At 43.5% G+C, this 10,254-nt stretch overlaps 1 protein-coding gene across 1 annotated transcript in view; it reads left to right on the forward strand.

Moving 5' to 3' along the window:
- LOC103359729 (transmembrane protein 132C) overlaps window positions 1-10,254 on the forward strand; it is a 110,672-nt gene that overhangs the window by 79,874 nt on the left and 20,544 nt on the right. The window contains exon 5 of the mRNA XM_008285228.1: window positions 8,822-8,965. Coding sequence (XP_008283450.1) covers window positions 8,822-8,965 — 144 coding nt within the window. The remainder of the gene's footprint in view (window positions 1-8,821; window positions 8,966-10,254) is intronic.

The raw sequence follows: 10,254 nt of genomic DNA on the forward strand, positions 1-10,254 counted from the left end.
AAAAAAAAAAACCACAACAGAGGCTTAATATTTAATCTCACTAAAAGTATTTAGAGCTCAGAGTACACAATAACGGAATCCAACTGATTGCCACGCTAACAAGTAATAAATCAATATCTAATTAATGAGGAGAGTATAAATCACTGCGGGTCCTGATTTAATAATCAATAGTGGTATTTCTTACTCCTGGTCATGGCAGAATGCCCCTAAACTGCCCCCAACTCTTTATTTGTTAATACTGCAATTATAGCTGCTTTGCCAATTGGAGGTAAATCAGTGGGGACAGTAGAGCTGATTGTTCAGCTTATTTCATCCTTACGTACAACTTTAGGTTCAATTATTCTACATTCTCATCTACATTGAGTTATGACGTCCTCTCTCTGTGTTGGTTGACAACTTTTCAGACATCTTCCTCACTTGTAGGTTAAAAAAAAAAAAAGTAATTTTCCATCTTTTTCGGCCCGTTCGATCGCATCCTTCGTCATTTCGGTTATCAGGCGCCTCGCTCCGGCTTCTCTCTGACTCGCGGTGCAGAATAACTCGGCTACTGTTCCCTTTTTTCCCCCCAAAGCCGTAACCGTAGAAAAGATTACATTGTGTGAACACCGCTCCCCCCTGCTGTTGTATCACTACTTCTGAAAAAAAAAAAAAAAAAAAATCTTTGGAGGTGTTGATTCCTCCCTGCCCCGGCTTTCATTTTATCTCCCGCTATAGGCTGCGAGATGTTCCGATGCTGCTGGAGAGCGGCAGAAGGAGGCTGTATGGGTGCTGCAGGGAATAGGCTTTTTATTGATAATTGATATGAACTGAATAGCTGAGAGTGCTGCAGTGGCAATATAAATCCTCCTCACAAGTGCTGTTGGCCAGCCGAGCACAGGACCCGGGAGCTGACTGCCGGTCTCAGCTGGTCAGTGAATACTTGTGGGTTTTTTCCGTAGGTCACTGGCATCTGTTCACTCGCTGAATAATGAAGTGCTGCTGTTGAGCAGGGTTCAAGGCCCCGATCTAATCTAAGCATTCCTCCCCCTCTTATCCCTTAGAATAAGTGCATATGATTACTTATCATCTTGTCACTCTGAAGGCACCTCCTGTGCTTTTACAGGCTGCGGGAGTCTTCAGTTCGTTTTTTTTTTTGTATATAGGATGACAAAAACATTCTTTTACTGGATGTCAGTGTGCCGAGAAAGCCATCCTTGATTCTTCTGAAGGTTTCTGCAGAATAGGTTTGTAGATCAAACTATTGTCTACAAAACACTGCAGTGATCAGCGCGGGAAGAAAACCGCGGCCTTGACTCCAACCAGCTGGCTGAGGAATTCCTCTGAGGAGCTTGAATTGTTGTCTGTCTATACAATGCGTTTGATAACTGCTACGTAGGTGCACGGCACAAAGCGCTCGACGACAAAGGCGGTAAAATTGCGAGGTGCTTGTGTTTTCAAAGCCCATTCATTTCTGTTGGCTTGTGTCGACATCGTCTGAGGTGCAGCTCACACGGCTCACGGCAAGTTTCTTTCACGCTATGGTTAAAAAATGCAGCAAACTGTGTGCAGGGAGGCCACAGGAAGTTCGCCCAGGAGACGTGTTTCTGAAGGAGGGTGGTGTTTGAATGCATCGTTTTTTCTTTGTTCTTGGTACATACGTACTTCATTAGGTTCATGCACCAAAACTACTTGAAAAAGATCAAGATTTTGGGTTAAAAATACCACCATGCATGTAGTTTTCAGTTGCTGTTTGCTTTTGTTCATGCTATAGAAGTACTTATAGCTCCAAAGCTACTCGATTAGCTTCAAAAGAAAATCATGGTTTGGGTTGACGTACACCTGAGCAGACACTAAAGTTCTGATGTTCCCACAAGCGCACAAGTATGTCACAGTTCTACAGGCTATTTTAATTTCGTTCTTTTTAAATACTAGAAAATGAATCCAGGCTAAGGATGCTTTCAGCCTACTTCCTTCATAGCCTGGTAGGTACGGGTGTCCGCTCCATGCTAGTTTGTTTTTAAGTCTCTTGCACTCTGGGGCACGAATCCAAAAGCGCTTCAATACATCCTCCACGGCCACCACATCTCAAGAATACTATATCTCGCACAGAGTTGTGTAAAAAACAACAGATTTTTTTTGTCCTTGAGCTCGCGGACGCTCACGTACAGTAACTATTCTCTACGTAGTACCTCCACGGGCTGTCTGCTACCTCACACATCATTCATGCACCACCATATCAGCCCCCACACACTCCACCCCGGTACCCCGGCTGCACAGAGGCGTAATGGCCTTTTATCGATTCTCCCTTCTCTCGCCGTCTCTCTTCTCTTTTCTTGCCCTGCTCTCTGCACCGCAATGAGGGGTTGTTAAGATAAGCTGCTTCACGAGGACTGAGCCAGGCCCCCTTTTTTCTTTTCAGCTGAACAACAAGGGTGTGTTTTTGCTTGTGTGTGTGTGTGTGTGTGTGTGTGTGTGTGTGTGTCAAGGTTAATATGCTTGCATGTGTATACAAAAGATGTGGGTGTGCAAAATATGCATGTGTGTAACGCGAAAGCTAATGATGTTTGGAGGCACGAGGGTTCATCCGCTGTTGTGCACCAATGGGCTCCATGAATAAGACATCCACTTCAGATGTTCTTAACCCTAGGAGGGCATTAGGCAGGAAGGTGATGCCTGGTGAGAGCAGGTGAGATTTCATGGAAAGAGATGCCGCTTTCTGTGTCTCATGCGTCACTCGACCTGTCTCGGTAAATTTCTTGAATTTCATTCAAGAGCTGGAGTGTTGCTGTCATGTGGATTATCCCTGAGCTTATTCAATATTCAATCCTTTGTGGCGTGGATAGTCTTCACAGCACATGTTGTTGGAGCTCATTAAGACCTCTTTTCATTGTTGCAGTGTTGTTCCAGTCTTAATGACTCATTAAGTAAGAAGAAAAAAGAAAACAGCGACGGAGAACATTCCACGGAGATGAGGAAACCACACAGAGAGCACTTTTTATAGACGCTTATTTGTCATCGGAATCATACAGTCATCAGCAAAATATGGCGGGGCCGGGATGGGAGCTGATGAGGAAGCCTCAGATGGTGAGGGTTGGCTTTATAGCATACGCTTCTCATAATTGTCATTGGAGTCAGAGAGAAATGTGATAGACCCTCAAATCCATTTTGAGAAAGACAAGGGTGCTATATATATTCCATGTTTTTCAAACTCATCTAACACAAGCCCACACAAGATCATACAACGTTATCATAAAACCTGAAATGTATTAAAGATTCTGCATATAAATAATACAAGTTTCCATTTCCATCTTCTATATTGTCTTCCTTTGATTTTCTATTGTCATAACGGCATATCGTCTTTAGAAAAGGTGTTGAACTGGTTTGAAGCATCATTCATTGATTTTTAACCACTTAGGTGAAATGCAGTTCTTATCAGTGTGTTAGCTCAATGTTTTTAAATCCAGTGGACGCAGAAGAGCATTAAAAATCATTTGAAGTCAACTTTCTAGACACTAAATGAATGTAAATCAAGTATTTACTCTTCTTTTGGCTCCAGTTTTGGTCCCCACCAACACCTTAGAGAAATATTTAGCTTTAAAGCAAGTAAATGCTACAAAAGTGGGACTTAGCTAATTGCTAAGAACACTCATGACCCGATAATCCAACCCTTAACAATCCTAAACCTGCTATCTGACAGGTTTTTCAGAAAAACGAACAGAACCCATAAAAACAGCCTGAACATAGCGACAGCCTTGGATTCCGACTCCAACATGACATTTAATGTCACCAATCAGGATAACGGCGTATTATCTGACTGAACAATCCCACAGATTGGCTACGTTCACCTGCAGGACTTGATGCTCAATGAGGATTTCTTTGTGACTTCCTTCACGTTTCCAGTTCAATGCGACTTGTATGTGATCTGCTGTGTGAACTTCATACGACCCAAAAGTGTCCCGCATGCGCAGAAGAGGACACGACGACGTCACACGCAGCGAGCGTGCTCAGTGTTTATGGAAGTAAACATGGATGGTAACGGTGGAGCGTATCTGCCACTCCCCCGCCGCCACCGATGGTGGAAACAGAAGTGTGAGCGCTAACTAAACTAGCATCAGCAGCCAAGTACTGCCTGTGTGTTCTGGACACTTCCATCCATGTGCACAAGCGCACCGGTCAATTAGGCTGAAATCCAGTGATGCGTAGTGTTCTAACAATACACTAGTTATTATAACAACTATAAACAATAAATGTCAACAACTAATGAGCCTTCAATCATCAAGCCCTCCTTGTATCTGGACCTCCGTCTTGACAATCCGACAGCCTTGCTATCCGACATAAAAGAAGTTTTTACATTTAGCGTCGGATTATCGAGTCACGACTGTATTTCTGTGTATTTCATGTCAGGCAGGTGGTGTGCAGTGGCCTAAATTGAGTTTTTCCAATGAAGCTAAAGGAAATGAGTTTGATGTGAGCAGTAAGGCAATAAAGCTATAAAACCCAAACAAAGAGCTGAAAGGCACTAAAATGGTGTGCAGTATTATCGTCTGGAAGTTCATCACCACAAGCTACAGTCTTCATCCCACAGTCATTTGATCTAATGTTGATATGAAGATGCTGATTAGTCCGTCTTTAGCACCAAATAGCTCACCTTTTTTTTTTTCCCAGAATCCCTCATTTGTCTGCAGTTCTTTCTGGAACACAACTTGCCTCCTTTGCAGCAGGCCAAACAAATCCACAGATGGTGCGAGAAGGAGCTGTGATAAACAGCCATTCACACGGTTAAGATATCGAAGAAAAGCTCGGGCTCACCTGCGCACATTTTGCCAAGGCTGTTTAAAAAGCAGAAGCTCAAGGTGAAACACCATTTCCCTGGAAACTGGTGTGAAAAGCTATGATTGGAACACATTGTTTGTTTTTAAAAGACACCGAATGGGTGAGTTGGCGAAAGTCGTGGCAGACGGTTAATAACGTTCTTTGTGTCGGAGGACAGTTCAGGTTTCTTTGAATTCTCTCTCCATCTCTGAGATTTGGCTTATTTCACCTTTTTTTCCCCCCTTTCACCTTTTAATTCGTTATGAAGCTGGTAGTTGAATCATTTTGGTACATTTCAAATGGTACAGCTCACGGCCAACCTGCCAACCTGCCAACCTGCCAACCTGCGTACATACTTGGCCTGTACTTAAACTCACGGGCAACAAAAAAGAACTTCTACACTTTATTGACATTTTATAAGAAGTTTTACCTCTCATTAAAAAGGCATGGAATTCCTTTATGTACGATTCAGATCTTTTTATCTCAAAAAGCAGCACGAGGGTGAAGAAACAAGGCAAACAGAGAGGCAACAGTTTCGACGAACAAAGAGCCGCCTGGAGACCAGTTCTCGTCTGCCTTTCAAAGGGTTAGGCCTCTTAGTAGTCTCTTATTGAAACTAAGCTGTGATGAGCAGGATCCACTGTTAGAGCAAATCCTCTGTACAACCAACACACTGAGAGCTCAAGGATTACCAGACGTTGTCTTAATTGATCTCATTATCTTCTTCCTGCTCTTCTTCAAGGCCCTCCACTCTCAAGTGTATCTTGTGATATCTCTTGAATGACTGCAAATTGGCATAAAGTATTATTGTCAAAGTTTTGAGCTGTTTTTTGTTTTTTTTTACCCCCAACTTGAGATTAGTTCTGAGGAACGGCTGTAAAAGACTCAAACGACTGCCGTGTGATCCTACTTCAATGTAAACCGTTCATTTAAGAGGCTCTATTACACACATCAAAGCGTATTTACAGGTCTGGAGAAGTTGCTGTGTGCACGAATATGAAGTCGGTTGTGGTTCCAGAGGGGGGCTCCACAGACCCTGATGAGGTGATAAGTGTTGTCACTTGGGGCGCCGTTGGTTGGGGATGAAGACTATGAATTTAAAATCCAGGAGTGTGGAGATAGAAGGAAGTGAGTTTACCACACCTCTGTTGCCGGGGGCTACATCTCTGGATGCAGGAGAATAGTCCAAAAAATGATGCCACACGTTCATCCCTAAACAATTTTCCTTGACCTCGATGGAAAGCCCCATGAGGTCAAGGAAAGAGGTGAAGGAGAATTCATGCGGTTTCAAGAACAGACAGCCGCAGTGCTAAGAGACTGCACTTACAAGGCTTTATAGGCCCAGATGTTGCTGATGTGGGTCTGGCATGGACGGTGCATCTCTTTGACCACTGCAGCTACGAGAAATTGCAGCGTAACAACATCTCCTCTCATTTTGTAAAGTGCAGACCATTGTGTCCTAAAGCTACAGCAGATAAGAGAGGAAGCCTTGAAGCAACCTTTCCGTAGCATTTATAAACCGGCTCTTATCTTGGCTCCCATTTTCATACGTCTTCATTTCACTTAGCGAGGAACCTTCCGAAGCATAAAAGACTATTCGACCGCAACCTCTGATGGAACTATCGCCGTTCGAAGTGCTTTGTGGGCGCAGCAGGCATGGAAGAAAAATCCAAGGAATAAATAAAGGTGGTCTCCTCCGGTTCAGGGGTGCAATGTTGAATTGGTGGAGCACCTTTTAAATGTGTTCTTACTGGCGAATAATTCGCACAGCAATTTGTTGATCGTTCATCGCGAGAATAAGTGTGTTCTGTCAGACAAAATAAGTGTTTTGAACTAGCTTTGCTATACTTGTGGTATTTTTCCTATTTTTCTGCTTCAATTAATGGGAAAAAAAATTACCCATATATAGAACTAATCATAACTTGCTGAACTATCCCTTTAAATGAACATAGCCATTATGTGATTATAGCTGCTCAGAACATCTCATCATCATGTCGGGCTTCTTGAACAAAGGGACACTTGATATGAGATGGTAGCTATAGTCTGAAACTGGAGATGAGCATTTGAGACAATCGAGAAAACCCATCGGCAGAACAGCGTATGTTATGTTCTCCTTATTTCTGATCCTAATGAAAGTCCAGCGTTCTAAATATCAAGGAATGTGGTAATGAAACAGATTGCCCTTCAAAACTCATGAGAACATCTCGCTCAGAATTAAAGATTCACATTTATTTGAGCCCAACGGAGCAAAAACTCATTACTATAGGATAAACATGGAACGGTGGAGACATCCATACGCTCGTGTCGCTGCCTCAAACAACTGGACGCCGTCAACCACAACGCCCCCGATTCATTAGCGCACATAGTTAACACGCTGACCACTGTGAGGTGTAACAAAAGGTCGGCGGGACATCAGGCTTACTTTATTTTCAGTCTATACAGCCCTGCGATGTAAACTGTACTGGATACTGAACATCCTTCATTTGAGCTCATCATCAAACGAACGACGAACTGGGAACGAATGGCTCTCTCTACTGGGATGGACTGCAGCACAGTTTGAGTTTAGTCATTCTTTCCATTAATACTTAGCAACGTGTGTTTAAGTCCGACTGTCGTCTATGCAGGTTTACACTTTTGCACTTAGCTCTGTGTAAGTTCTCGGTTTTCCAGCTTCACTAAAAGGCATCTAGAATCCTCTTTTTTTTTTTTGGTCCTCGAAGACATTTCACCTCACACACAAAAGGCGTCTTCAGTTCTTAAGGCCTGAAAAAGCTTCTTCAAGAACAACAAGAGGAGTCCAGTTGCCTTTCACTGAAACGCCAAGGATGCACTCAGGTCGCTCTCGCAAGCGAGACCTTGATCTCAATGAGACTTCTTGAGGAGCACTTGGACAACACTGCAAAAGCCAGTGCTTCATCTTGCAATATTTACCAGTATAGATATTCTAAGGGTATAAAGCGTTCCTTTTGTTTGTTTTTTTTTGTCCATGCTCCACCTGTGCACCATGTTTTAACTAGTACAGCTTGGTATTTTCTGCACATTCCTACCGATGGAGAAAAAAACAAAAGTTGCCTCCCATGTTGGGGCACAAAAAAAAAGTGAACTGAAACTTCTCTATCCAATCTGCAAACATCCATCCATCCATTATCTATACACCGTTTAATCCTCACTGGAGCTGGAGTCTATCCCAGCTGACTCAGAGTGAAGGCAGGTTCACCTGGACAGGTAACCAGTCTATCACAGGGCTACACTTAGAGACAATTTAGAATCAGCAATTAACCTCAACATGTTTCTGGACTGTGGGAGGAAGCCGGAGAACCCGGAGAGAACCCACGCTGCACGGGGAGAACATGGAGACTCCACGCAGAAAGATCCCGGGTGTCCTCACCGGGATGAGAACTGGCGATGCTAATCACCGTGCTACCTTGCAGCCCAAACTGTAAACAAAAACTGTTAACTGCTATTTGGTCCAGCTTCAAAATGAAAGGTAGTTTGGGCTTTAACTATTTAGGACAAAATATAACGAACCGCCTTTCAACTAAGTCAGCGCTACTGTGAAACACGTCCACATTCAGCCTGGCTTTGTAGTTTTAAGCATTTTATTTCATGCGTTGGTTGTTCTTGTTAACATAATCGTAGATGCAGCAGAGCACACACAGAGACACATTTTCATGCTCTGTGCAACTTTGGATCATTGCACTTGATGCATCTGCAGTGTTTAAGTTAGAGAAATTTTTCCATACAGTTAAATTTGATGGACAAGTTACGCTCTTTGATTTAGCTCTCAAAAAATCTGCAAGGGTGGAGAACAAAGCCTCCCCCCCAAACACATGTATGATTTATGTCAACCATACCAAAAGTATTGCAAATAAAGAGGATGTGGATGCAACGTTAAATCATAAAGGCTGCTGAGTTTACCTACGTGAACAAGAAATTGATGTTCTTTGTCATGTGGCAGCCATGCAGCTGATGCAGTAAAGCATGTGTAACAGTAATACTCATATCTTTCTCTCTCCGTTTCCTTTCACAGGACACCGAGATCCTAAACACAGCCGTGCTCACCGGGCGCACGGTCGCCGTTCCGGTGAAGGTAGTCACCGTAGGGACGGACGGAGCGGTGTCCGATGTTACCGAGTCCGTTGAGTGCAGGTCAACAGACGAGCAAGTTATCAAGGTAAGTGGAGGCACGCGCTATGAGCATCTACTTTCATTTCACCGTCTTCTCCCCCAGCGCTCGGCTGTCGTGCGGCCCCCGTGGGCGAACGACCAGAATGAACAAAAGGGTGTTGCCATGTAAAAGTGGTGCAGTGATGCAGTTTGCATTCATCCACACAGCCACTCCAGTTTCTTTTAAGAGGGTTTCGCTCCCATGATGATAGCAGAGGACTGTCGCCTGGCAGCTGTGCCATTAGAGTGACACTTAATCAGGTGGTCCTCGGTGAAGCCAACGCTGCAATATAACAGCAGCAGCAGAGGGCGAAGCCGGCAATGCATCACCGCAGACTGGAGATCCACTTTCCAGCTGCTCGTGTAACTTCAAATAACATTATCGACTTGCATATACAGTACGGTAAAGTAGTATTAATTTGTTTCTTCCCCTACAAATACTGTTGATTGAAAACTGGCCGTACGCAACAAGAGGATTCATCAGTCTGTGTCCGTGCCACTTGCCAATAGCGCAACTTTGACGAACCGTAAAGGTGACAAAGAGCTCTCCGTGATTGATTTTCTATCTCAACTAAGTTTCACATCTCCGTGAGGCGATTTTCATTGGCTTTCACAAAGCTCGGGCAATTAATCTAAAACCTTATCGAACATTTGGAAACTGTTTGATTTGTTTTAAAATAAAAACTGTAAGCAAAGGTGGTCGCCAAAGATTGAGTTTTTTAACTGCTGCCGAAGATTTACTATCCGTCGCCTCAGCTGCGAGCGACGAAAGAAATTCAAATGAAAGAAATAAGGGGGAAAAACACGCTTGTTCTTAATTGTGAGCGTGTGAGAGCGTTACTAGTGCATCTGTGTTATATTGCATATCTGATTTGGTGGTTCTTTGTACCGCACATGCATATCAGAGAGAAGAGAGGAGACAGATCTCTCAAAGGGTTTAATTATCCACTGAACTCGTACCACACATTGTGACGCTGACCTCAGTAGCGTACTCCCCTGCCCACCCGTCTGGTTTGGGAACAGTAAGTGGTACCCCTCCTCTCTCCGCTCTGTTTTCAAAGGAATCTCAAAATATAGCAGTTTTTTTTTTTTTTGCATTGGGAGGCATCTCCATCCTTCCTCGTTGTTTCGCTGGATCGTGGTGAGCTCACCTTTAAATTACTCAAGCTGGTGGAAGATATCAACGCTCTTCTCGGTCTTTCTTTCTTTTAAACCACCACTACAAAGTATATGTTGAATGGTATTAACGTTAAAGCTGCCATAACTTTAACTAGATGCCCCTCATGTTTCCAGAAC

The sequence above is a fragment of the Stegastes partitus genome, unplaced genomic scaffold (assembly GCF_000690725.1).
Source record: "Stegastes partitus isolate 25-593 unplaced genomic scaffold, Stegastes_partitus-1.0.2 Scaffold391, whole genome shotgun sequence".
Classification (NCBI taxonomy): Eukaryota; Metazoa; Chordata; class Actinopteri; family Pomacentridae; genus Stegastes; species Stegastes partitus.